Raw genomic sequence first — 27,975 nt, forward strand, 5'->3', positions numbered from 1 at the left:
TTTTGAGAAAATTATACTACTCCCTCCGTTCCATGTGACAAACTCGTATTTGTAGTGTTGTGATTGGTATGTTGATGTGCATAATTGTTGAGTTTTGTGCTCAAAATGGTCATTTCCAGCCAATTACTATATATTTTGGAGTTCACGTGTTTATTAAGTGTTTTAGACAAAAACAGGTGAAATTGGAGTAAAAAGAGCTCCACCCGGTCGGGTGGTGCCAACACAAAGTTTGAAGAAGTCCAGAGAGTGCCGAATTTGCTAGACCCGGCCGGATGATTTTGGAGTACAATAATTACCCGGCCGGGTGGTTCTTCTATAACGTGGAGACTCCAGAGACTTCTACCCGGTCGGGTGTTTTTCCTGTGGATTAATTCCACCCGGCCGGGTCCGTCAAACCTGCGTTTTTCTCAGTCAATTGCGATTTTAGAAGGGGGAATAAGAGGAAAGATTTAGGTCAATTCTCTACCAGCCGCAAAACACCCACTCTCTCTCTCTCTCTGAAGAACTCTTGGAAGAAGATTGAAGATTCAAGCTTCAATTCCTCTGCCAATTGTACTCCGTATCATGATTTCCATTGTTTTTCTTAGTTTTGATTTGTTTTCTACCATGAACATGAGTAGCTAAACTCTTTGTGTAGAATTCTTGGTGAAGATGCATTGATTCATAGTTTTAATCCAATTGACTTCGTTTTATCTTGCTCTTGCAATTGTTTGAATTATTCCTGTATTTTTTCCTATCAATTGCTTGATCACCAATTAGGAGTGTTAGGGTTTATTAGAGTAATCGGGAGATGAAATAATTAATCTTGAAAGATGAATAATTCACACATTAATTCAATAGAATTTAGGAGATTTGAGATTTTGAGTGGAATCATTAATCTAATCAAACCATTGGGAGTTAGGTCTAAGAATTATAAGGGACTTTAATTATTATACATAATCTACATATTCCTCACTTCGGGAGGGGGTTTAATCTATAATTGTGATTGATTCAACAATTCTGGAGACTTCAAATGGTAAATCTATTTCAATTGGGTTAGGCTATGAGTTGTGCATCGGATTTCTGAATTCTGCATATTTCTCCATCATCTTCCACAACTTGCTTAATTGCTTTCTTGTTTAAGTGCTTTAATTTAATCTCTGAATTTATATGCTTTTAGTAGTTGTTAGTTTCAAAACCCAAAATTTTCTGATTGTCTAGATAGTAGTTGAAATTTGTTCGTGGTACTTAGGTTTACACTTAATTGTCTATGTGAGATACGATATACTCTTGCTTGCTATTTGCTACGATAATCCCGTACACTTGAGGGTATTAATTGGGTAAAATAAAGTTGAGTCGGCTGAAAATTCCAAGTTAATTGAGTCATTTTACTACTTTGGAAAATTCTAAGTTAATTGAGTCATTTCTATATTTGACAAAAAGTAATCATCTCTCTTACTTTATTCTCTCTCCATCTCTTTTACTTTATTCACTATCCACTTAATACACTATTCTTAAACTCTGTGTCGAAAAGAAACACTTCTATTAACAAGGAATGGAGGGAACACTTATATAGATGCATAGCATATTGTTGATGATGGATATCAACAGTTTACCTAACGTATGCACGCGTGAATAATTATAAACCAACCCCCACGTGCTCTTTTCTGTTCATTTTTATGTTTATGCCAACAGCCAAAATAACACACATACACACACTTAGAATCCACAATTTTGTCCTAAAAAAGTAAACTATATTGTTTACTACTTTTGTGATTTTGTATATTATTAAAACAAACAAATAAAATGGCTCTTGTGTCATGGCCATTGAGTCAAATGACTCAAATTTGGTGATTATGTCTAAATTCACACATAACATATCAGTAGTACATTGCAAATATGTCGTACAACATGAATTTTTGTTATGATACATTGCAAAAGTTGCATTGTGTTTCCTTTTAAGTTATACTCCCTCAAAAGCATATCTCCACACCGTGTTATATTATTAGCAAATAAATTAAATAATATAGTAGTAGGAGTAAGATTTATCTATACATTAATATAAATTTCATATTAAATTATTTTTAGCCAATTAGATACGAGTATGAAAAAAATTTATACATTTAACGGAGTGGAGTATGTGAAAAGATCTTAGCTCTGGATGGAAAACAAAAACAAGAAAAATCACATGAAGAAGAACATCAAGGCGGCGGCAACTTGAGCTTAGTCAAACTGAAATTTGAGAACCAATTAAAATTTTCTACATATTTTATTGATATAGATTTGTAATATTGGAATTTTCCTTCAATCACATGGACAAAATCTCGCCGATGATATTGTTATCAAATTATTATAATCAATCCAGGTTTAAATTAATCAATTAGGTGGGGCATGCTTGAGTCACACACATAAGTGATCCTATATTTTTCATATCAGACTATTTTTAACAACTCTAATGAAAAAAAAAGGTGAAGAAAGAACTTTCAAAAAGTATAACTAAATACTCCATTTGTCCAACTTTAGCAGTCTCATTAGGTTTTACACGAGTTGAAAGAAATGTAAAGAAAAAATTGATGAAAAAAAATAGTGAATTGTGGATCCCATTTTTATATACTATTATCTACTCTTATATTAAAATGTTAATGAAATGTGGGGCCATACTATATATAGAAGATTCTAATGGAGACTCTTAATGCGGGACGACCTAAACTATATGAAACTGCTAAAATGGGACGAAGTGAATAACATTCTCATAACAAAAACAGAAACACCGCTCTCTTAAATTTAAACCTGTCTTTTTAATTTATTACATCTCTTCCTCTTCCACTTTATTATATTCACTTTTCCATCTCTTCCATCTCTTCGTCTTCCTCTTCTGCTTTATTATATTCACTTTAACATAATAAAAATATTGTATGAATTTAAAAATATTGTCAATTTTTGGTTTTGAATTCATAACCGTGAATTCATACTTTTATTATATTCACTTAACATACTGAATAATAGAGTATAAATTTAAAATATTGTCAATTTTTGTTTTCGAATTCATAACCGTCAATTCATCCAAGTATGCATATAGTGTTAATAAAAATGATTCCTAATTTATAATTGAATATATATAGGAAGGCTTAAGTGGGAGCAGCGGGCGTTTCTGGTGAGGGTTTGTCAATATGTGGATGACGACTATAAATTAGTGGGCCACTTTTTCACAACTCAGTTCACTTCACTTGGATCATTTTTATGAAGCTTCATGTGAATCTTCCTTCCGCCACTTCAGCATCTTTGTCTTAACGTGTCGACATGTTTTAAGCGGTGTAGGTCGGAACTTCAAAAAGGTGTAACTGCTAAAAAGGGATAATTATTGTTTTGTTTACAACTTACAAGAATAAACATCTTTTTATTTCCTCTTAGGGGATGAAGAGCCAAAATTATTGCTTTGTTTACAAGAATATATAAACATCTTTTTATTTTCTTTTAGGGGATGCTTCATTACTTTTTCAATGACATGTAGATTCGGTTTTGGGAAGAAGGAAAGGAATATTAAATAATTGTAATTAATTTATAATTACCAAAATATAGGGTGCATAATTTTGATAAAGATAATCTAATAATTACAAAATTAAGTTCGACCTAAATATAGGGAGTATTATTTATGTGTTACGTTTGACGATTATAGGTCATCCAAAGGGCATGAAGCTTTTCTTTTGCTCTACTATTATTAATAAATTGATGTGTGTTTTGGATTTAAGAATCTTGTTGATTCGACTCGTATTATCTTTTCATATAATTAAAAAGCTAATTTATAATTTTCAACTAATATGTAAAACTAAAACAACATTAATTATTCCCTTGACCGAATAAGTGTTACTATTGGATCAAAGACTATTCACTCTATTTTAGACTGGAAACAGTACATGTGACTATTTGGTCTGATGGTTTTCTTGAAATTTCCATAGTCAACATCTTCATTAAATGATTTATATATGGCGTGATATATTACTGATTATCTATTATACAACATAATACTAATCAAAATTATAGATGCATGTATCGAAATGCATATATGATAGAATCCAAAATACGAAAAGGCATTTGAAAAATAGCTATGAAATTGGAAAATGAATAATTTAATCGGAATATTATAGTAGTACTTGGGAGTCACACGAGATAAATATAACTATGCCCATCCCCCACAACCGTTTTGACTTAAACTTATCAAAATTATTATAGTATAATACAAATAATGTTATCATTGCATCATGTAAGTAATATGTATAGGGATAAGATATCTGATGATATCCAAATTTTAGATGGTGCATATTATTCAATCTCATCAATTGATCTCAAGGCTTGAGAATTACCATAATAGTAAAGTGCAATAGGTAATTTTTTCTATATCTCCGGATACTATATTCGAATAGATACAATCATATGCATGTTCTTGTTCATATTCATATTATAAAAACAAAACGCAGCTACAATGATTAATAACGTTGGCAAAAAATTATTTTTACCCTTAATTATAAATTTTAAGACCAAATTCACTAATACAGATGTTGGTGATTGTGATTACTCACAAAGCACGGTTAGTTTTAATTCGGACAATTCACAAAAAAAAGTGTAGATTTGGTTGCATATTTATCCTAGCAATTCATCCCGATCAATAACAGCTTTAATCATAACTAATTGTCGAGTTAAAGGGAAATTCCACTATATAATCTATCTCTGGTCATGTTATAGCAGACAAAATAAAACAATAACCATACTTTCTCTCCTTATATAAATAGCTAAGTTATAATTATTTTTTCTCTAAAATAACTAGTTTCAAGTCTACTAAAAAAGTAGATATTATCTTTGTCCTTTAGATTAGTTGACTTGAGTTATTTTTATTGGAATATCTCTAACTAAATGAGTTATTTTTTTTTAGCAAACATCGATCATTTTAATACTTTTTACTACATTATCTCTCGTTAATTGCTTTAATTTTTATTAATTATATAGTACTCTATTAGATACACTTTTAACCAACTAAACATCGACGTATTAACCCAGTGTTGAAAAGGAAGTGTATCAAATTGGAATAAAGAGATTCAGGCACCTTCTTGGGTGGGGATAGCTCCGAACACCCTCTTACTCTTTTAATTCAATGCTAATGTCAAATATTCTCTCTATTCGTAATTTATAATTTTATTTTATTTATTTACTTTAAAATATTATTTCAATTTTCATACTCCATTTAGTAAGTTTATATCTTTATTATAATATAATGATGTGTTCATTTTAAAAAATGTATCATTACAATAAATATTAGAAAAAAATATACTACTTAACACTTAGAATAAGGCGAAGAGAGTAATAATAGTTAACTACTCCCTCCGTCCGGCATTAGGAGTCCCGGTTGAGTTGGGTGCGGGTTTTAAGAAATGATTGAGTGTGTGATAATGGAATGTGAGACTCATTTGTATTATTATTTGCTTTATTCTTTGGATGTGTTTTTACTTGTGCTTTTTAGTGTTTTATTTTATAATATTTTTATTTCATTTTATATGGAAATGTCTAACCGGGACTCCTAATGCCGGACGGATGAAAATGGTCAACCGGGACTCTAATGCCGGACGGAGGAAATACTTTTTTTTTTCTATCTAATTTTGTTATATTTTATTCTTTTTATTAAAATTTGTGTGAGCCATCGATAAGATTATCGGTAATGAAAGTGTTTTTACTTATTTTTATCTTCAAATAGTTTATTTTTTTTTAACGTAATGTAGATCTCAATATATATTTATATGTAAGAGAATCTAATTATGGAGTAATATACATATCGAAAAAGTGCAGGGGTTAAACAAGGGTCCAAACGCCACCGTTTGCATGACCCTCCATTCTCCAACGTGTCACCGCAACGCCGTTTCCCGCAGCCAAATCCGTCCAAAATCCATTACGTAAGCAGTGACAGAATCACACTATAGCTCAGACCCACCACTTTCCCGCTCGACACGTGTCCCCAATCAACCTTATCACCCACGTGTGTTCTAGAAAACCCCGCCACGTACCCCCCCTCCATCCCCTATATATACCCTTCGCTCCATTTCGTTCTAAGTTTCACAAAACCCCTCCTCTCTCGCTTCCCCTGCACTCTCTGCGATTCCCCCAAATCAATTTCACACACAGAGAGAGAGAGAGAGAGAGAGAGAGAGAGAGAGAGAGAGAAATTGTATATTTATTAAAAAAATTTAATTTATTCATAGGAAATGACTGCGGTTAATTTGCAATTGCCGCCGGGATTCCGGTTCCACCCGACCGACGAGGAGCTCGTCCTGCACTACTTGTGCCGGAAATGTGCCTCTCAGTCGATCTCCGTTCCGATCATCACCGAAATCGACCTCTACAAGTACGATCCCTGGGAATTACCAGGTACTGAGCTGCGATTCATCTAAATCTCTCCGATTTTGTTGATTTGCGGTGGATTCGTTTAGTTAATCGCCGCTGCGTTGTTGATTGATTGTAGGTTTAGCTTTGTACGGTGAGAAGGAGTGGTATTTCTTCTCTCCTAGGGACCGGAAGTACCCTAACGGCTCGAGGCCGAACCGCGCCGCCGGCAGCGGTTACTGGAAGGCGACCGGCGCGGATAAGCCGATCTGTCAGCCGAAGTCGGTTGGAATTAAGAAGGCGCTGGTGTTCTACTCCGGCAAGGCGCCGAGAGGAGAAAAAACTAATTGGATTATGCACGAGTATCGCCTCGCCGACGTCGACCGCTCGGCTCGGAAGAAGAACAATAGCCTTAGGGTGGGTAGCTAGCTAGCTCCGACCTGGTTATTTCAATAAATTAATCCAATTGAATTAATATAAATCGGAATTGAATAATAAAACGACTAATTGATTCAATAATTCATTCAACCGATTATTCCTTATCTCTTAAAAATCCGCGTTCAAACAAAAATGAAAAATGATTGGTTGTTGGAGTCAATGTAACGGTTGCGAATTGATCTTTACAGCTGGATGATTGGGTGCTTTGCCGCATATACAACAAAAAGGGCACGGTCGAGCGACGGCAGCAGCAGGCGAGCGTGGTGACGTCAGAGGAGGACACTAAACAGGGGATCCTGAAGTCGGTGCCGGAAGCGTCGCCGGTGGTGTACGACGACTTCATGTACGTCAACCCCTCTGATTCGATGCCGCGGATGCACACGGACTCGAGCTGCTCCGAGCACGTGCTGTCTCCGGAGGTGGAGAGCGCGCCTAAGCTATCGGAGTGGGAGAGATCGACGCTGGATTTCCCCTTCGGGTTCATGGATAGCAGCAGCAGTGCGTTGATCGGGTCTCAGTTCCACGGGAATTATCCGATGGAGTCGATGCACGATGTGTTCGCGCCATACATGAGCAAGCCGTTTTGAAGTGCTGGACAATGGGTCTAGACTACTAAATTTTTACTTGGGGTTAGGTCGCACGTGGCACAGGAGACTTGGGTCTATGAGTGTGCACGTGCCGACGGGGACAGGGTAATGAAGTTGTTATGTTACGGCGATTAGTGGGTAATTATGTTTGTATTACAGTGTAATATGGGTTGGTATAAAAGGATGAAAAAGCATTAGTGAAATGGTATACGAATAGAGGGCATTTGCTCTTATTTGCAGAGAAAGTGTAGTTACAAAAGGAAATAGGATTTCTATCTATGTAAATCCATTTTAGTAAAGCTGTTACACCAATGCTAATTTAGTATAGTACTATGTCAATTATAAGAATTTCAATTTCTAATTGTTGTTAGGAATTGAACCGAACTGTTTCTACTATGAGTACTGCATAACACTCATTTCTGTTCCGTTCTATTCCATTCCATCAAATCGTTGTTGAGACTGAGACACCCGTTCTATTCCATTCCATCAAATCGTTGTTGAGGCTGAGACACTTCTTCCGACGTGTTCTATTGTGTAGTTGAGACAAGAAAATGAGTTATAAAAGTGCAAGGATAGTATAATATAATAGTACTACTATCAAGTAAAAGTGATTCAATTACAGTAAAAGACAAAAGAATGTGATTCAATTAGTAATAATTTAACGAAGGAAGTAATATAGTGCTACTAGTGTTTTGGATTCTTTGATTCAAGAATTTTCCAGTTCCCGATCCATTACTTGATATTTGGATTTATCTCATTATTTTAATTTTGTAGATTACCCTCTATCACTATAATTATTAGTATTAGCATGGAATTAAAGAGGAAGAAAATGGAACCGAAGGGAATTCGATTCTTTTTCTAGGCTTAAATCAAATAACACGAGGAATTAAAAATTGGTTCTTTTTTCGATTCATTTTGCTTGTTAATTTTTTCTTAGTTGAACCGATTAATCCCTTAAAAACATTGAACACAAATCTTTTACAGTATATAATTGAGAGTTGAAACATAAACAATAAATAAAAATTTGAACGTACAATTGTTCGAATAAGCATGGAGTGAATTTAGTAAGTGTAACATATTTTTACACACTTGTCAGCATACTCATTTTACATTTCTTGTAGTGTATATGGAAAAGGGTGGTCCTCATTCCGTGCACCTTCTACACAAATTCTTGAATTTCCTAGAATCATTCCTTTGAATATTTGGCACCTCCCTCTCCCTCTCCCTCTACTTACTTCGAGTCCCTTCACGTTAATAGTTGTGGGGCTATTTTTCTGTGTTTACGTTACGTTGGAGGAAGCATCAGTTGGGACTTGAGAAATAGTACAACTAATCAGATGTCGATGCTAACATACTTTGATACCTACGTAGAATTATCGGGCATCAACAAAAACGCAATCATGTTTTAGGCAGTGAAACAAAATCGAATTCAACTAAATTAAATAATTTTATTTGTTTTTAGGGTTTATATTAAGCCATATTATAGTTAAAATTTTGATAGGTTGCAAAATCTAACGAATCAATAGTTTAGTATTTATATGTATATTTTAAAATTGGTACGCCAAATCTTAATTTGATGAAAGTTTTATAATTTACTAACAAATACCCTCAAGTTTAAATATGAATATGGAGTATAATATTGTTAGCGCCAATTGGCACACGACGCTATGTCGCTCCAATCTTAATCTTAGATGCATATTAGTGACATAACATGTATTGATGAAATAAATACAATTTAGAAATCAACCAATTCAAAATGGAAATGAATTTAAAAAATATTAGGGATGATCTTTCAAGAAGGTATTTGTACAAAAATGCAATTTTTTAAACAGTAGTTGAGCTAAACCGGATCTATGATGAGCCTATAAAATATAGTGACAAAAAAACAGGTAGATAGGATAGGAGTACTTGGACAGCTCTAACAAAATTAGTGGTGGTTGTGATTAAACTGGCTTCATGATCTAATAGTGTGATAATTTTGAAAATATACACATGTGTAATTGCTTTCAACAATAAATAGAAGTAGCACTATGTTTACATCAATCCAAGTCACCCCTGCCCCTATGCTTTGACGCTATTAATTCGATTTTTGGACGTTTCATCCTCCAAAAACGTTTTTCATTACAGGGTCATAATTTTCTGATTTTTTGGATGATAGTTTTCTTTAATAGATAAATGTGAAACTTATGCTTATCGTTCTATAATTATATGGCTATAAAGTCGACTGGAAAACACATGGCTTTGTTTAGTTTCTCAGTTATTCTTAATTCTCCATAAACTCAAGTCATTTTCTCTAGTTGTGATTTATTCTCCGGTGACGATGATTTTTTCGACTGTTAATGTTGTTGCGAAGTAGATATCCCAAATCAAACTCTTGTCAATATCAAGCATAATTCACAACTTGCAAAAGTATACACGCATATTTTTCCTTATACGAGTTCGTACACTGTTGCCCAGGTCAATTCAACTATTTTTTCTTCACTCGGATATTGGGTAATATGGATGCTATGAGTCTCAAGAATGGATAAAATGGAAGCTATAAGTGTTAAGACAATTGATATAAGCCTATCAAAGATACAAGATAAAGTTCACATCTCTCAAGTAGAAAAATATACAGTGCAATCAATCAAACTACAAAATGGAGTTAGTTGTTACTGTACGGTAGTACATGGAATGAGTACCACACTAAGAAAAACTCGTCAAGACATGATCGTCATTTTGTAGCAGCAACTATCGAACCTCTAGCTCGTGTAAAAGCAGCAATTAATGACCCCAGCTGCAGCTTGTCATTGCATGCCATGCTCAACCTATATCTGCAAACAAGTATATGTAAGATATAACACATTGAAATCCAGTTGTCTTTCCTAAATAGATGACTGAGGTATAGTCAGCTCTAAGTTCTGTGAACTGATGTAAGCATAAGGAAAAGATAGATACATACTCGATATCAGCCATATCATCAATAAGTTGAACACGGACAGCTGGTGGCATCTTAATCTTAAAAACAAACCTGATACCGAGATGTAAGTTATGAGGGAAAGGAGATTTATGAAGTGAATAAACAAATATCCGACCACATACATGGTAACTTCTCTCACGATATCAACCAGAGCCAACCCTTTTCTGGTCTTCATATCAGAGATTCCTGAATGTTTAAAACAGCAGAATAAGCAAACCCGAGTCAGAAAATTATGGTTAGATAGCGTATTCTGAGTGAATAATAGATTACTTTTGCTGCTAACTGTGAATGGCTCATTCAGGAGCCAATGGGAAATCTGCTCAATGTCTTTAGGCAACGGATTCCCAGTGCACAAGTAAACAGCTTCTTCCGTGATCAGCTGGCAGGCCATATGTGTTGACTGCATACAAACAGCAAGTACCAAAATATTTTATCATGAGGTTAAAGATAAGCAAAATGAATTCCAAGCAAAAGCATTATGCGAACATCATGATTCGTCATGTAGATAGGGAAGTTGCTAACAAAGTCCTCATAGGGGCAAGGCCACATAAGATTAAGCCTAATTGAACATCCATGAACTCTTTATTTCCACCTTCATATTGGCTTGATGATGAAGCTATACTGAATAGATATACAAAAAAGCGAGAATATACAAGGATGATACCTGTAAAATATTCAAAGCTTTTCTCATATCACCATTACTAAGCTTTACAAGAGCTGTCATACCATTTTCTGGAACATCAAGCCTGCATAGATGAAGTGTAAATAAGTTGATATTAATCTCAAAAAATTCTGCATCAACTACATACTAATGTCTAGTGTAGATGTAAGAGATGCAAACCATCAAAGGTAAGTAAGTAACAGTAAAACTTACCCTTCAGATTCAATTACATGCTTGAGCCTCTCCCTGACATGAACAGCATCAAGGGGGGCAAAGCAGAACCGTGTACATCTTGATTGCAGTGCTGGAATAATTTTATTGACATTGTTGCAAATTAAAGCAAATCTATTGCTTTTGGTGTATTTCTCAATTACTGAAAAGCAAATGATGCAGAAAATTTCATAAATAATAATCAAATTGAATAAAAATGACAAGCAAGTAAAAAACAAATCTTGCCTCTACGAAGGGCAAATTGTGCATCCTTAGTCATGATGGCATCTGCTTCATCCAGTAGAACCAATTTTACGGCAGGCTTTCCCCTGTAAGAAATAAGATACTCAGATAGGCCTGATTGAAGAGACCTCTGAAATCCAAAATGATTAATGCGCGATCCAGTAAATGACACAAAAACTAAGTTTAGAAGCCAGTCGACAGCAAAGTTTGCCAGTTAGCATCAGAAGCTCCCTAGCTGTTTTCGCAAACCAGATGTTTTTCCAAAACTAAGCCTGCCAAGTGTTTGGCGAAATGCGGATGAATGAAATAGGTGTAACTCACTGGTCTCAACAATGTCACGGTGAGCGGCGACGTCGTCGAGAGACTGGGGGCGATATTTCTCGACCCAGGGGGTGGCTCTAGCGTCCGGTGGAGCAGCTGAATCCAAGACGCTCTTACCCTTGAGGTTATGCTTGGCGGAATTGATGTTGCCGTTGTCGTCGTCGATGTCCATGACCTCTATCACCTCCGCCATTCTTCCCAAGCTCGAAACGTTCGATGCATCTGTATTTCGCTCTCTCCCTTCTCTCTCTCTGCAGTTAGTTTTTGGTGAAGTCGTGAAGAGACTGTCCCCGGTGGACTGTGGTGCAGTTACTGCAGTGAAGCAGTCAGGCTTATTGGGTTCTACAATTCGAAAATATGTTGAAGAAAATTTCGTAGGCTTTCTTTAGCATCTCGCCGGTCATAACCTAGCCACAAACTCCACTTACCACATCATCAGCACTAGAAACTTCTCTATCACATTATCAGCACTAAAAACTTCTCCTGCCACATCATCAGGACAAGCATAGGCCAGTCATAGTCTAGCCACAATAAACAAAATTATAAAAAATAAATAATTAACAATCACACAAAATACGGAATTAAATTTACAACACAGATACGGGAAAATTCAATAATAATATTAAAATTTAAAAAGTACATTAATTAAAAAAAATTACATTAATTTTAAAAAAACTCCTCCTCCACACACGAGCCCCCCGCCTCCGCCTCACTCCTCGCCGTCGTCGCCTTCGCCGCCGCCGTTGTTGCCGCTATCCGGGACCCCAAATCTGCGGCATCTGAGCCCGCGTCTGAGCCCCCCAACTGTGTCGCGGCGGCATTCAAATCGGCCCGCATCGAGCATTGAGTGAAGAAAACTCTTCTCCTCAGGGTCAGTTGCCGTCTTCCATTCAGCTAAGATCTTGTACATCTGAGCCCGCGTTTGTTGACGTGCAAAGAAGGCGAACTCGGCTGTCGACCTGCCAACATGGGGATGCCGACTAGACCTCCTGGGACCCCTGGCGAGTAAACGCGGGAGGGGACGGGAACTCCTGAACATCCTCGGGGAGGTCGTGGGAATCGCCGCTACTGCGCCGCTGTAATCACCGGTATAGTTCAGTCGCTGCTTCTTCGGCCAGCCAGCTTCGACACCTGCCCGAAACTTCTCGGAGTCTATCAGCACCTCATAGCAGTTCTAGTAGGTGAACTACTTATAAAGTCCGGGCACGGGGAAGGCTTTCTCCGCTATCCTCCTGCAGTCCTCGTCAGTTTGGCCACTGGTCTGCATGCGGAGGGCGTTGGTGTACAAGCCCGAAAATCGGGAGACCGCAGCCCTGATTCGGTTCCACCCCCTTCCGGCACTCCTCCCCGTTGCGTGGCCTCCCCTCCGGGCAAAATTGTCTTGTAGGCTACTACTATTTTAGCCCACAAGTTGACGATCATCTGATTGTTCGAGGCGAGGGGATCATCGCAAACACTCACCCACGTCTTGGACAGCGCGACGTTCTCCGCATCCGTCAACTTCCTCCGTGCCGGGCTCTCGTCATCAGCCAGCTGCGACGACTCGCCGACCACCCCCTTGCCATTCTTCTTCTTTGGCGCGCCCCGACCCCGCCCTACTCCCCCCGTTTGAACGGGAGTGTCCGCATCCCCGAGATCTATCCCCAACTCCTCTAAGGAGAAAGTATCACACCCAGTGAACTGCGTCTCCGATGGGGTCGATGTGTGCGAAGAAGCAGTCAAAAAATCAAAACTGGGCGATAGACGTTGTCCCCCCGGCGTCCCCTGCATACCCCGGCTGCATCCCCGGCTGCCACCCGGCATCATCTGCATCCCGGGTTGCATCCCGGGTACCCCCTGCCAGCCCGGCATCGCCAGTCCGCCCTGCATCCCGGCATACTACCCCCGGATGCCATCCCGGGCATCATCTGCTGCCAAGGGTACATATTGTAGTACCCAGCCATCGGACCCCATCCACTTCCCACGAGTACCGTGAGAGTTTGAGACCCGCTCGTCACTGGAGTAGACTAGTTGTTGTGCTCCATTTCGAGTGCAATGGCGGCCAACCGATCGGCGAGCGCATCGGCCAGCGCCTGGGAATCGGCGTGCACTCGCCGTTTTTCTCGCTAATTTGGCGCTCGCCTACTGCAATGGTTCGGCGAGCGGACCGGCCAGCGCCGGGAATCGGCTAGCCGGTCCGCTCGCCGCCATTGTGGATGCTCTTACTTGAATTGAATGCATAGCAAGGAGGAAAATCCCAGAGAATGTGCAAAGCCGTGTTGGCGCCAATTATTGTTGTAAATTTAAGAAGTGAATAAATCATCTATATTTCAAATATATAATAAAATATAGGGATTTATGCGACTGACGTGTAGTTTTATTTTAGGGTAAATTGCTTCAAAAGTCGTCAACTTTGCAAATAGTTTGGTATTTCCCGTAAACTTTAAAAGTTGCATGAAAAGTCATGAACTTTACCAGGTGTTGCAAATTTCCCGTACGACCCGACCCGGTACATTTCCAGTAAAAACTAATCCTACGTGGCTCGCCGGAGGCGTGACATGGCAAAATCTCTGGTAGAACAATAAAATGACGTCGTTTTTTAGTTTCAATTAAATTAAAATGTATATCAATTTAGGGTTTATGTCTCTTCTCTCTGTGACATAAATCTCAATTCCCGTCGAGATTTCAACTCTTTCTTCTCCATTGCGACATGTAACTGGTCGCGATTCGTCAATCTACAATCCCATCGTGTTTTCTCCATAGGTAGGGTTCAACTCTGTCTTCTCCATTGCTGGAATGCCCGACACGGGAAATCAGCACCCAAATGTAAAGTTCATGACTTTTCATGCAACTTTTAAAGTTTAATGGAAATACCAAACTATTTGCAAAGTTGACGACTTTTGAAGCAATTTACCCATTATTTTATAGGTAATCTTCATTTTATCCAAAAGTTAACATTTTAATAATTTTTCTGTGGGATAACTGCCTTAAAAGTCATGAACTTTGCCCGAATTCCGATTTTTCCCACGAGCTTTAAAGTTGGCGTATAAAGTCACGAACTTTGCATTTTGTCTGGTATTTCCCAACCCGACCCGACCCGACCCTGTGTTTTCTGGCAATTTAAAATCCTATGTGGCATGCCTGAATTCCGACGTGTCAGGCATCGGAAAAACTCAAAACGACGTCGTTTCATATGGATAAAACGACGTTTATCCATATGAAACTATAATTCACCCCCAAATCTAACACTCATCCTTCCTCTCGCGATTCATCCACCCCCAACCATTATTGATTCTCAGAATCAAATCGCGATTCATCCTACGAAACTGCTGCAATCCCGATTGTCCGTGAAATCCCCGTAACAAGGTAAGACCATAGCTTCATCTTAGGGTTCGATTTATGGGGCAATATTAGGGTTCGTTCGTTTCGTTGAACATGTGATTGATTTCGTTGGGTTTAGGGTCGATTTAGGTTTCAATTTTAGGGTTTGCTTGTATTACCTATTTTGGACTCAATTTTGAGTATGCGGTTTTGCGGTGCCCGAATTGTGGTCGGTTTGAGCGATTTCGACTGTGCAATTGGCAAAGGGTATTTAGGGTTCATGACTGTTGAATTCTCGAATGTTGATTGTCTAATTTAGAGTTGTATTGGTTTTAGGGTTCTGCATGATGTTTCATCCACATTCTGCTTAAGGGAGTGTGGACTGGTTTGATTGTTCAAATGTTCAAATGAGGTTTGATTGTTCAAATGTTCAAATGTAAGATGTCCACTTCTTCCCAGCACTCGAGCAGAACGTGGCCGAGGTTTGAGGCAGTGGTCTGTGATCACGGCCTTGAAGCTGATGTGGTGACATCCAATACGGATGCCAATCCCGGACGACGCTTCTATCGTTGCCAAGTCTGGAAGGAGGACGACTGCAAATTCTTTCGTTGGATTGATCCATCATTGTCACCGAATCAAGAGTACTTCTTCAAAAAATTGAAGATTGATAGGGACAATGTGCAAAAAACATTGAGAGATAGAGTTGCTAAGCAGGATGCACTTGACGAGAGCCTCCGTTCCAAAACCGCTGAAGTTGAAGCACTCCAAGGCGTTGTCGCAGATTTGCATCGTCAAAACCGGAACCTAAAGGTTGTCATTTGCATTTTATGTATCGTCATTTGGCTATTGTCGTAGCTTAACTAATAGAACTCCAATGTAATAGTATATGCAAGTTGAACTCAAGTGTAATACACTACGGAACCAAGAATATTGTAGTGGTTTTTCCCCTATGAATACATTGAGTTATTTTGCGCAGTGAGTATTTTGCTCAAACTGTTCTACTACTACTACTACAACTAATATGCTATTTTCTGTAATCAATGACAAATGTGATGCTATAGGCATTAGGAACTTGTAATGGATGGAACACATGGCAAAAGCATAATATTATCCTGCCTCAAAATAACACACACGGTGTACACATAATAGTTTGGTGTCCAAAAAGCCCATAGTATTCATCCAAATACAATTACTGTTTCAGGCGACATACATTACTTTCTTCCAAATTCAACTACTAAAACCATCAGTCAACCATTGTTGGTGTTGCTTTGTTGCGTGGGGATTGAGCCATCCACAACTCCACGGCATCCTCCACGGCCTCCACGACCTCCCCTTCTTCCAGCCCTTCCTCTTATTGCGATGGTACCACCTTCTGCATTGGACGGTGTCTTCCGAGGCCTTCCCATTTTGGCCTATAGGGTGTGTAATTTGCAATGTTAGTAAAAATTGGAACAAAATAAAAATTGTGAGCGTACATTGATTACAACTATTGTATATTACCTTTGGCTTTGGCAGAACCTCAACTGGCTCGTTTTTGTAAGTCCTGGAGTTGTGGCCTTCTTGTAAACACTTCTGGCATGTCATCACACAAATTTTCCTCATTCTATTGGGTCTGCCCGGATCCTTCTCGAATGGGTCCCTCCTTCGCACCTTCTTGGGCCTACCGGACATCTTCTTCACAGGTGGAGGTACAATCGGGTACCCCTCAGCTTGAGGCCAGAGCTTCTCCCCATTTAATGCTGGCAATCCATATCCATAGGCAGATGTGTACTTGCTCAAGGAGTAGTATTCGTGGACATAATCATCTACAGTCTGCTTGAGCAAGTGTATAGCAGCGCATGCATGGATACAAGGGATGCCAGTCAAATCCCATTTCCTACACCCACACTTCCTTAACGAAGGAGTCACCACAAACCTATCTTCAAAGTGACTAACTTCAAAGTTACCACCAACTGCAGGAATGGTAGTACAGTTTCTACTCTCATAGACCATAGCTTCAATTTTCTTCCTCACCTTTGGACACACATTTGAATTTACCCCAGCACTCTCTATGTCTACACTTTTTCTGTAAAGTCTCCCCATCAGCTTGGTTCTCATTTCATCTAGCATGTCTAACACATGTTTACTCCTAGCCTCCAGAATATAGGCATTGAAACACTCACACACATTGTTCAGAATGACATCAGAGCAGTTGGAAGGTGTTAGAAAAGCCTTACAGATTTGCTTGGGTTTTTGTCCATTAAGTCTGCATATGCCTGTCCATCTTCCTTCTCGAGTTCTCTGCAAGCAATCTCATACTCTTCCATGTAAGTGCTTCTAACAAGTTTCCAGAAGTGCTGTTTCAAAAGTGGACCTTTGTGAGTTTTTTTCCAATTTGCATAGATATGCCTTGCACAGTTTCTATGCTCAGCCAATGGAAGTAGTCTCTGTACTGCATTTTCCAGGCCCTATCAAGCAACATTGTCAGTGACAACATAACAAAGCACAAAATTGACTGCATAACAGATAAGTGAGTATAGTGAATACCTTTTGCTGATCACTGATAAGTGTAATGCCTACTCCTTCACCCAATGTCAAATCCTCACTCAGAATTTTAATAAACCAAGTCCAGCATACTTCATTTTCAGCCTCAACCACAGCCCAAGCAATGGGGTACATTAGATTGTTTCCATCAGTCCCTACGGCGGTGAGCAATATCCCACCAAGATATGTCTTGAAGAATGCCCCATCTAGCCCAATTACAGGTCTACATCCCTCCTTGAATCCCTTTCGTAGGCCACTAAAACCAATGTACAAAGCCTTGAAAACATCACCTACATCGACATGTAGTTCGAACCTCCCTTCTCTGTCAGCTTTACTCAACTCCAGAACATAGCTCCTCATCTTTGCATAATGAGCTTCCACCGTTCCCCTCAGCATGTCAATTGTTTTTCTCTTGGAGTGGTATAAACTCCATTTGGTTGCATCAAAGGCAAACCGTTGCATCAATTCCTTCCCCAACTCCTTACAGCTGAACTTTGGCCGGATTCTAAACACATGCAAGTATTTTCTGGCAATCCAGTTTGAGGTCACAATCTTGTTTCTCATAGCCCTAGGACATGTGTGCTCTGGTTCAAGTTTCTTAATTACTACAGAACCATTCATCTTCACTAGGCTCCCAGAACAGAACCACTTGCAAGGACTCTTGCAAGCTGCCTCAAATGCCTTCTTACTTGCTCTTTTAAAGTGAATCTCCCACCCATTCTCCACTGCATTGTCTGTTAGAGCACCCCTTGCTTGAAAACCATCAATAAAGCCCATTCCAAGGCACAATGTCAAATTTTTATGATCACACCGTGGATCATACATCACTTTACCATGCCTTTCCAGCCTTCTTCTCCCTTCATCTTGAGAATCAGTTGAACTGGACTATATGTCACCTTCTTCAGAATTGTCGTCCTCAGACACATAGGCACTTTTTTGCCCTCCACTGACTAGGCCATAGAAGATTTCATCAGTAACCACAAACTCTGTTTCTTTCTTTTCTTTTGTCTTCTTCCTCCCCTGTGTGTATTCCTCATCCTCAGACACTAACTCCCCAGCCTCCATGTCATCATCAGTCTCCTCTTCCTCAGAGGATGGTATATAACTCCCATCCTCCTCACTATCATATCCCACCCCCACTGCCATACTGTTATCAGCCTTATCCCCTACACTCTCATCAATTCTGTCTCTCATTCCCACAGCTTCATTTACAACACCCAAATCCTCAGCATCATTGTCCTTACCTCCCACATCATCCCCCAAGACATCAGCATCAGAGTTCCTATATGCCTCATCCTCAACAACACTCTTACCCTTGTCTTTAGCTATATGATCCATCTTACCCACATCCTCACCCACACTCTTTCCAACTTCATTAGCATCACAATTCCTATCTCCCACCCTCTCACCCATAGTTTCAACCACTGACCTCATACTAGACTGGAACAATCTCTTCTTAATACTACTATCAACACTCTTCTCCACAACATCTTTGGTAGAAACTGACTTCAACTTGCCACCCGTTGAAGTTGTCTCCTTTATACCCCTTCTGGTAGACATACTCTTATTCATAGACTCAACATTACTCCTTTCTACTGACTCCGACTCAACCACTCGACTCCTTACAGCTTCATCTTCAACAATGTGCTCTAGGCCACCCTTCTTCCCACCCACAATATACACATCACATATTTGATGCTTTACTGTGGTCAGGAACTTCAACATTAACATCACCTCTGCATCACCCTTGATGTTAATAAACTCCATTCCCCATTTTCTCTTGAAGCATAGCTTATCCCAGCTATCAAACCCTAGCTTATTCAGTTCATCGACTAGGTCGAAGTAACCAAATCTATCTGGTTCAAAACCACTACCTTCCCACATTTCCCCACCTACGTATTTCTCACAAATCCTCCCATCAGGAATGAAATGCCCACCATGGTAAATTCGAAGCAGGAAAGGTTTGTTCGGATTCGGCTTGTCTGGCCAGAAACCCGGCCACATCTTCATGTTGACGAAGCCTGAAGCGCAGCTCGTCGCCGTCCGTCGTTGTTGCAAGTAAGCCAATAGACTCGTCGTCGCTCGCTCTCTCGCCGTCGTCGATTATGCCGCCGTCGTCGTTGCAGCTTGTCGATTAGGTTAGGTTACGCAATTTGTGGATTGATTTGGGGACGAATTTGTGGGGTGATTTGGGGGTGGGGTGATTTGGGGGACGAATTTGAGGGGGTTTTAATTTTGTATTTTTTTTATTAAATTTATTTATTTATTTATTTACACAGTCAATAATTATTGACCATGTCAGCCGCCACGAGGCGCCACGTCAATTAAATTCGACACGTCAGCTCGCTCTTTCGCCGGAATTACCGTCGTGTGAAATACCAGACAAAATGCAAAGTTCGTGACTTTATACGCCAACTTTAAAACTCGTGGAAAAAACCGGAATTCGGGCAAAGTTCATGACTTTTAAGGCAGTTATCCCTTTTTCTGTTAGGGTTGAAAGGATTTAGTTTTAATTACCCAATTCAATTTTAATTTGAAGAGACTCCCATTTGCCACCAACACCATACCCACCCAAGCCGCCACCCGCCGTCGCCGGAGAGGTTTTTAAATGAACCAAAACCGTCCATTGGCAAAGTTAAACCCTAAGCCCTAGAAACTAAATTCGTGTAAAGGGTGAAAACCTTAAACCCTATTCAACCACTTAAACCCTCTGTAAAATCTCTCTCGAGCGGGGGAGTTATGGCGGTCGACACACACAACCGCGAGAAGGAAGCCTGCATTCTTCAATTCTACAAAATTGTGCTCAGTTGGGATTACAATCTCATCTTGGAGGAAGCACAGGTATTTACCCCACATTTATTTACTCCATGTAATGCGCGTGATGATAGGTATCTTTCACTTTAACTGATTTGTTTTAAGCTACTCGTTACTCGAATTTTTCACTTTCATCTCTTGTGAATATGATGTTGCAGCGGCAACCGAAACGTGCTCTTGGAGTGAAAAAGGTTGAGAACAAGTATAAAAATGTTGAAGAATATCTTGGGACATTTGAGCCACTGCTATTTGAAGAAGTTAAAGCAAATATTGCTAGAGATAAAGATGAAGACGAAGGTGTTGTGTTCTTCCCACTTGCTCTTTTGTAGGGGTAATTGCTTTCCCATATTTGAAATTTATGATTCTGATGCTACTCAACTTTCTACTAGATACCAATATCTTATTTTACTGTCATATTTCTAAGATTTTTTAGATACTTTGTTGAGAATAAGCTTGTTTCTAGTTTCTGCATTACTTTGTTTTACTTTGAGATTATTTTTTGACTGTGCACATTTTTGTGATATGTGCTATGCAACAAATAGAAAGAGTATGCCAGGAAGCAATGGTAGCAGAATGTGGAGAAGTTAATGGATTTCATTTGCCTATGATCATATGTTCGGAGCCAGAGAAAGTATCTGAAAATGATTTATTATTGGTTTCAAATAAGAAGGTAAATCTTCACAAGCTTGTGATAACTGTTTGTTGAACCACATTAAGTATGTACTACTAGTATACTACAGGTTATTTTCTAGTGCTCTATTTTGGTTTATTTGCTATGGTTTCTGTTGTAATTATTAATGACTGTTTCGAAAAAAAAAATCTCTGATGTAGTTTGAAGGCAAAATACCAACTGCATATGCCTTTGCATTGGTTGAGCATCGTCAACAGGACAAGCTAAGACTTCGTCTGTTTTTGGGTAATGAAATCATAGGATATAACAAAGACAAAACTAAAAGTAGCCAAAGGCGCTTTAGCATGCTTCCTATTGTTCGTGAAGTAAAGAAAATCTTATTTGTTGAGAAGGTAAATGCTTAATTTAAACATGTTGCAAGCTTACTTCTTCTTTAGTTTGCCGATGATATCTTGGCTGCTGCTTTGGCTTGTTGCTTAATCCTGCCTATATTTTTTTGGCTCGTGTTGTTTCAGATTTGCAGTTTATCAACTATAGTCCGTGAATATGTTGCTCTCCAGTCCATTAGATATCTCCCTTTCAAGGATTTGATCCTAGAACCATCTGACGTTGACATTATTAGTAAAGATGGTGCTTGGAAACTGTCTAAACCTTTAAAGGATTTTATTGAGAGCAATCACAATAAATCACAATTAAAGGCTATAAACGTGAGCTCTTGTTAACTTTATCCACTGTTCAGGATCCTTGACAACCTTGTCTTGATTGAAATTTCTCCAAAATTGTTGTATACTTTATCGCGTCAAAAGAAAGCTCATCATCGTGTTTCTTAGTTCTCTTCCATTCCTTTTCAGACATTTACTGAAAGAGTATCCTCTGTTTTTTTTGCAGGAAGGTCTTTCACGGAAGTCCTTTGTCTTGATACAGGTTTGACTTGTATCTTTAGATCCTAATATTAGAAAAGTCCTTTTTACAAATTCCTAGACACACACAACTACAATATCTGACATTACACATGTGGTTTTTAGTGGCTATGTGTAACTTTTACTTTATTTTTTTCCTGCATTGACAAAAAATGCAAGCTTGTCACTAACACATCAACTAAATTGTGTATGTTTTAAAATAAACAATGATCTACGTTTGGTCTATTTACTTTTGCTTTTGCATTGCTTAAATTTTTCGAAACGATGATGCAGGATATCTGGTTAACGTAGTAGTTGCTTGTAGGGCCCCCCTGGTACAGGAAAAACACAAACCATTCTTGGGCTTCTAAGTGCCATTTTGCATGCTACTCCACCTAGGGTACATTCCAACGGGTGAGCATCTTTTTGTGTTTTGCTTTTTTAGAATGCTTATGTTGCTGTTTGCCAGTTGTTAGAGAAGAACTACTAAGATCATACTCAACCATCTGAATAATATGATATATGTATTTCTTGCAGAGGAAAACAAGTTGGGGTCAAACGCGGGCCAGAACTGCCTATTCAAGAAAAGTACGTTTAACTCTATTTTTTTATTAAGTACTACAAGCTTTCAATTATTATGCTGCAAGCCTGCAACTTGTTATTGCATCTATCACAATTTTAGTGAGTTACTTCCAACTTTTATGTTGGAAAACATTTTACCATTGTTGGCAATGTATCTTTCATGACCGCTCATTATGTAGGCTTCTAATGTAGTTAGTGGCTGCTCATTTCTGAAGACTTACGTTGCTGAATTACTCGTTCTTCAGTTCCAATAATTATATCTAAATAGTTTTGGTTTTCTAGTATCTTCTACACTCCTCTATCTATCTTATGCAGCTTCTAGCTGCAGCAATAGAATTCCAATCAAATAGAGACATAGTAAAGACTAATGAAGTACATTATCATGGACTTTTTATGGTAATATTTTATTTAAAAGATGTGTTTTTTCCTACAGATGTAGTCACTGGGAAAAAGCATCTCCATGGCTAAGTGGAATTAATCCTCGAGATTCGATCATGCCTGTAGATGGAGATGATGGATTCTTCCCCACCTCCGGCAATGAGATGGTGAGAGCAATTCCCTCGTGACAGTATTAGTTTAAAGTTATTTTAAACACTTTCCTCCAACTTAATGTTCAAACTTAATATAGAAACCAGAGGTGGTTAATTCAAGCAGAAAGTATCGTGTTCGTGTTCTAGTATGTACTCCATCAAATTCTGCTCTTGATGAGATTGTCTTGCGTATCCTGAGTACCGGTTAGTGATCGTTATCCTTGACTTGTTACTTATTTAGTTTCATCTGCTATTAGTCTATGATATTCAGTTCTTTCATATACATTATTGAGATCCATAATTATATCAAATTGCCTCCTTCTTGGCATTTTTGTAAAAAGTGATAGTTCTGGTAATGTCGCAGTGAAATTTAATGGGGTAGTTTTTTAGAGATATTGCCAAAAATATTGAAATCCATTTCTCTAGTTCAAATGAGAATATTTTTCTTGGGGAATTTTTCAACTGAATTTCTTCTCACATTCTTGAGCTCATCAGTTTTGATTCGTGTGACCTTGGACCTTGTCATGCCTCCAATATACAGTTTTATGGAGAGTGAGTAATTCAAGAGAATTAGGGCTAACACGTCAAGTTGTATTGGCTCTCCACAGTTTTTAGACATCCGTTTCTAAAAGATATAAAATCAATAACAAATTTTCAATTTCAATGACTACAGTCTCCTGTCCCTAAGTTTGGGGGTAGGTCCTTCAAATCAGTTTACATCCCTTGTTTTCCCACTTTCTACTTTCCACTTTCCAGTAATAAAGTTCTATAAGAATAATTATATATTAAATATCTTATCCATGGTCTGCTTATTGCTCTAGTGAGGTTTATTAATATAATAATTCAAATGTCAACTTCTTCTGGCCACATTTAGTTCCAGCAGTGATCACATTCAAATGACTGTGATTATAGACTAACATAATTACACTTAATATTTACAAGATAGTTGGGTAAATTTAACACCAAATGTGACTTTGCTAGGATGAGGACAATACTCATTTGCAGTTTTCATTCTAATTTATCATGTCATACACAGTTGTAGTTTTTGAAGGTCCGACTCACTTACGAATTACGATTACACTTTTGTTTGGTGACCTATGAAGTGGCCGAATTAAATTTTCAAGGTTATGCACATGAAATGCTGATGCTTCTATGGGTACAATACAGGCATTCGTGATGAAACTGACCATGCATACAGCCCTAAGATTGTGCGAGTAGGTCTTAAAGCCCACCATTCGGTCCAGGCAGTTTCCATGGATTACTTGGTATGCATATGGCAATCAGAAATAAACTAAAGGCTTGATTTAGAGTTTCAAAAATTGACAATGGTACCTAATTGATTTAGGTAGAGCAAAAACTTGCAGGCATGGACTCTCAGGTTGGTGACAAGCAGAAGCAACAAGGAGGCATATCAAAGGACAAAGACAGTATGCGTGCTTCCATACTGGATGATGCAGTTATAGTATGTTAGAGTTCACCTTTTCTAGTAATGTTATATATTTTGCTTCATTGGTAAATAAGTTTCAATGATTAGCTATCTGTACCAGGTTTTCTCCACTCTGAGCTACAGCGGATCAACTCTATTTAGTAAATTGAATCGGAGTTTTGATGTTGTCATAATTGATGAGGCTGCTCAAGCTGTAAGTATTGTTCATCATTTAAAAGTAGGGCTGCTGTGGAATTAAGAATATGGCTATTTGATACTTCTTTCTAGAAAATGATAATATTTCATGTTTATATCCTGCATTTACTTCTATTTGAGAAACATTGTTTGTGAGAGATTGTTAGGCTAGTTTCACAATGTGGATTAACTGATCAACCAAATTTTCACCGACTCCTTTGGTTTAAGGCTAATATCGGAACGTTGTAACATTCTTCAATTTTTTGTCTGCGATAGGTGGAATCAGCTACGCTTATACCACTGGCTAGTGGATGCAAACAAGTTTTCTTGGTAATTTCTCTTCAGCATATGTCAAGTTGTGCAAATGATGTTAACTGTATATGCAGTATTTTGTTTTACTGAGATGTGCATATTAAGAAACTTATTTTTTCAAGGGTAAGAATGTGACCGTGCTTAATCCAATTACTTGGTAGGATACATGATGAACATAGTTTTTCTTCCACAAGTCAGTCAGTTTTTTTAAGTACCTGTGGTACAACATTGATGTACTTCCTAAATTTCTTGCCATAGGACAGAAGTTATTTTTCCATGCAGAAGAAAGTATCAAGTTATTGGACTCCAATGGCATACTTTTAGCTACAGCTCTGAGATACTATAGTCCTGTATTTTTAAAAATTATCTTCTAAAAAGCTTTTTTTTTGTCAAATTGCCATGCAAAATATTTCAATGTGACTTGAATTTATCAGTAATGCATCCTTTGAAGTAAAACAGTTACTTCTTCCGTTCCTTGTTAATAGAGGCGTTTCTTTTCAGCACGGAGTATAAGAATAATGTGTTAAGTGGATAGTGAATAAAGTAAGAGAGAATAAAGTAAGAGAGATGAAGAGATAATAAAGTAAGAGAGATGGTTACTTTTTGCCAAAAATAGAAATGACTCAATTAACTTGGAACTTCCCAAAGTAAGTAGTAAAATGATTCTATTAACATGGAACAGAGGGAGTACTAAGTAATGTTCTTTGGTTTATTTACTACTGTTTAGTAGCATTTCTGACTGTGATGAATGGATGAAATAGTCTCTGCAGTTAAGGAATTTGTACATTTCAATGTTTTTATGTCATCTTACTTGCAGTCATCCATGTCGCTGACCAATGATGTTTTAACTAAGTTTTGTTTCTTCATACTCCATTTGATTTATAGTTTTCTTGCTGTTCTACTCTCTGTTTATAACTAACGGTGATAATATCTATTAATTTGACTATTTCTATTTAGGTCGGGGATCCAGTTCAGCTGCCAGCCACAGTAATTTCCCCTGTTGCAGAAAATTTTGGGTAGGAGCGTTGTCTTGTCTGAAAACCTTACTTTGTGATAAAATATTTAGACGTTACTACTAGTTTTACTGATCATTGTGGAAAATATACATGAATCTGAACAAATAATTTCATAAAATTTTGTAGATACGGAATGAGCTTATTCAAAAGATTCCAGCAGGCAGGCTATCCTGTACAGATGCTGAAGACCCAATATCGCATGAATCCAGAGGTTTATGTTTCTCTCATTTTTCCTTTTCGATTCTTTCTGCTATGGGTATGATTGCTGTAGGGGACTCGTCCAGAAATACAAGATTCTGGGTACAAAATTGACCGAAAAAAAAGATTTGTATGGTGAAACACAGAAGCATTGACTTAACTATGAGCCATGAAGAATCTCAACTATTTACATGTTCTTTTTATTTCATCTTATCCCTTAAGTCCTTAACTAGCATTTTGTCACATGCACTATGCATAAAAGTTGACTTTAATTTTTGTAGATGAGGTGGGTGTGGCGCTTTATGATATTGATTATTCAAGTATTACTTTCACCAGTTGAGGGAAAAACTTAGTGAACTAAGAGAAGTTCTTAATTCAATCTTTGGATACAGATTAGGAGCTTCCCTTCTAAGGAATTTTATGAAGATTCATTGGAGGATGGGCCTGATATTGAAAATCAAACAAGGCGCCCATGGCATAATTTCCGTTGCTATGGGCCATTTTGTTTCTTTGATATACATGAAGGGGAGGAGTCCCAGCCGTCTGGCAGTGGCTCTCATGTAAATGCTGACGAAGTTGACTTTGTCCTGGCTATGTATAGCAAATTAGTTAGTAGCTATCCAGAGCTTAAGGCAAGTTCTCGACTTGCAATCATATCACCATACAGACATCAAGTCAAGCTCTTCAGAGAGAAGTTCCGTAGCACCTTCGGTGTGCAGTCTGACAAACTTGTAGATATCAACACCGTTGATGGTTTTCAAGTAGGTTTATATCATCCTGGCGACATCATATGTTAGACTTAGTTTTATTCCATTTAATATTTTAATAATTGGGACTAAAATCTTTAGGGACGTGAAAAGGATGTTGCGATCTTTTCTTGTGTTAGAGCAAATGACACTCAAGCCATTGGTTTCGTTAAAGATTATAGACGAATGAATGTTGGCATTACTCGAGCAAGGTCTTCTGTTTTGGTATGCCTCTCGATTCAAGGAATCATCTTACTGTTTTATGGGATTGTATTTTTAATTTTCTCACAAAATCATAGGTCGTGGGTTCTGCATCAACATTAAGAGGAGATGACCACTGGAAGAATCTGATTGAAAGTGCAGAGAAGAGAAATGTATTATTCAAGGTAAAATGTCACACAGCATCAGGATATTGATTTTGCTGCACTCTTTTATCACATTTCGTAAACTTGGACATCGATGTGAGTGATCTATAGTGCTATATTACTTGTGAATCGACCCATTTGAAACAGAAATGTTCGTTTTTGTGAATTTTCGTGCTTCTGTTATTTGATGAGGATGCAAAATTACATTTGCTTATGGTTGGATCCTTGAGTATTTTGCAATGCATACTCACTTTTTAAATGACTCAGGTATCCAAGCCTTACGCTGACTTCTTCAGCGAGGCTAGCCTTGAGTCCATGACAGTAGTGGCCAATCCCGAGTCCCCAGAAGATCCTATGGAAGTGGACGATAATGAAAATGCAGTGCCTATCGATATCAATGGTGGCGTTGATCCGGGAGAAGCTGACTGGGGAGGAGATGATGGCGACGGTGGTTATGATGAAGACGGTGGTGGTGACGACTGAAACATTGTTTATTGGCTGCAAATTGGACTTTGCAGTCAATCAATTCCTTTACAATTATTTCCTCTACTGTCAAATGTATATACTATAGAAACAGTGTATACTATGGTACATTTTATGGAATTACTAATAAGAAATTTATAATATACTAATAATAGGAAATTTCATCTTAACACTCGTGGTGGTGAAATGAA

The 27,975-nt window shown here is 38.2% G+C and overlaps 5 protein-coding genes across 7 annotated transcripts; 3 read left to right on the forward strand and 2 right to left on the reverse strand.

Annotated features, from left to right (window-relative positions):
• Nucleotides 1-6,086: 6,086 nt before the first annotated feature.
• LOC121760387 (NAC domain-containing protein 2-like) lies at nucleotides 6,087-7,728 on the forward strand. Its single transcript, XM_042156069.1, has 3 exons — nucleotides 6,087-6,390; nucleotides 6,485-6,762; nucleotides 6,972-7,728. Exons 1-3 carry the CDS (start codon nucleotides 6,228-6,230, stop codon nucleotides 7,368-7,370), a joined length of 840 nt encoding a protein of 279 aa, XP_042012003.1. The 5' UTR covers nucleotides 6,087-6,227; the 3' UTR covers nucleotides 7,371-7,728.
• A 2,016-nt stretch (nucleotides 7,729-9,744) lies between these two features.
• Nucleotides 9,745-12,094, reverse strand: LOC121768262 (replication factor C subunit 3-like). The gene is made up of 8 exons (XM_042164702.1): nucleotides 11,765-12,094; nucleotides 11,447-11,529; nucleotides 11,204-11,363; nucleotides 10,994-11,075; nucleotides 10,600-10,729; nucleotides 10,452-10,515; nucleotides 10,312-10,380; nucleotides 9,745-10,183 (listed from the first exon to the last, which is right to left on the reverse strand). The coding sequence occupies exons 2-8, from the start codon at nucleotides 11,478-11,480 to the stop codon at nucleotides 10,084-10,086; spliced, it is 639 nt and encodes a 212-aa protein (XP_042020636.1). The 5' UTR covers nucleotides 11,481-11,529; nucleotides 11,765-12,094; the 3' UTR covers nucleotides 9,745-10,083.
• A 3,411-nt stretch (nucleotides 12,095-15,505) lies between these two features.
• LOC121772357 (uncharacterized protein At4g04775-like) lies at nucleotides 15,506-15,919 on the forward strand. Its single transcript, XM_042169428.1, has one exon. The coding sequence runs from the start codon at nucleotides 15,506-15,508 to the stop codon at nucleotides 15,917-15,919; it is 414 nt and encodes a 137-aa protein (XP_042025362.1).
• Nucleotides 15,920-16,311: 392 nt separating this feature from the next.
• On the reverse strand, nucleotides 16,312-18,364 carry LOC121772365. Its single transcript, XM_042169439.1, has 4 exons — nucleotides 17,591-18,364; nucleotides 17,281-17,511; nucleotides 16,565-17,197; nucleotides 16,312-16,476 (listed from the first exon to the last, which is right to left on the reverse strand). The coding sequence occupies exons 1-4, from the start codon at nucleotides 18,362-18,364 to the stop codon at nucleotides 16,312-16,314; spliced, it is 1,803 nt and encodes a 600-aa protein (XP_042025373.1).
• Nucleotides 18,365-20,135: 1,771 nt separating this feature from the next.
• Nucleotides 20,136-27,954, forward strand: LOC121786093 (probable helicase MAGATAMA 3). Of its 3 annotated transcripts, none has more exons than XM_042184634.1 (20): nucleotides 20,136-20,428; nucleotides 20,560-20,732; nucleotides 20,944-21,071; nucleotides 21,233-21,424; nucleotides 21,548-21,739; nucleotides 21,921-21,956; nucleotides 22,257-22,345; nucleotides 22,469-22,519; nucleotides 22,947-23,058; nucleotides 23,142-23,247; nucleotides 24,211-24,308; nucleotides 24,389-24,505; nucleotides 24,591-24,683; nucleotides 24,941-24,994; nucleotides 25,934-25,992; nucleotides 26,119-26,203; nucleotides 26,583-26,951; nucleotides 27,039-27,161; nucleotides 27,236-27,322; nucleotides 27,569-27,954. In XM_042184634.1, exons 2-20 carry the CDS (start codon nucleotides 20,612-20,614, stop codon nucleotides 27,782-27,784), a joined length of 2,328 nt encoding a protein of 775 aa, XP_042040568.1. In that variant the 5' UTR covers nucleotides 20,136-20,428; nucleotides 20,560-20,611; the 3' UTR covers nucleotides 27,785-27,954. The 3 variants fall into 3 exon arrangements, with proteins under 3 accessions (XP_042040568.1, XP_042040560.1, XP_042040574.1); XM_042184626.1 differs by having other exon boundaries at nucleotides 20,560-20,698; XM_042184640.1 differs by lacking the exon at nucleotides 21,548-21,739 and having other exon boundaries at nucleotides 20,560-20,698.
• The last annotated feature ends 21 nt before the right edge of the window (nucleotides 27,955-27,975 follow it).

Source organism: Salvia splendens, chromosome 2 (assembly GCF_004379255.2).
Source record: "Salvia splendens isolate huo1 chromosome 2, SspV2, whole genome shotgun sequence".
NCBI classification, from domain to species: Eukaryota; Viridiplantae; Streptophyta; class Magnoliopsida; order Lamiales; family Lamiaceae; genus Salvia; species Salvia splendens.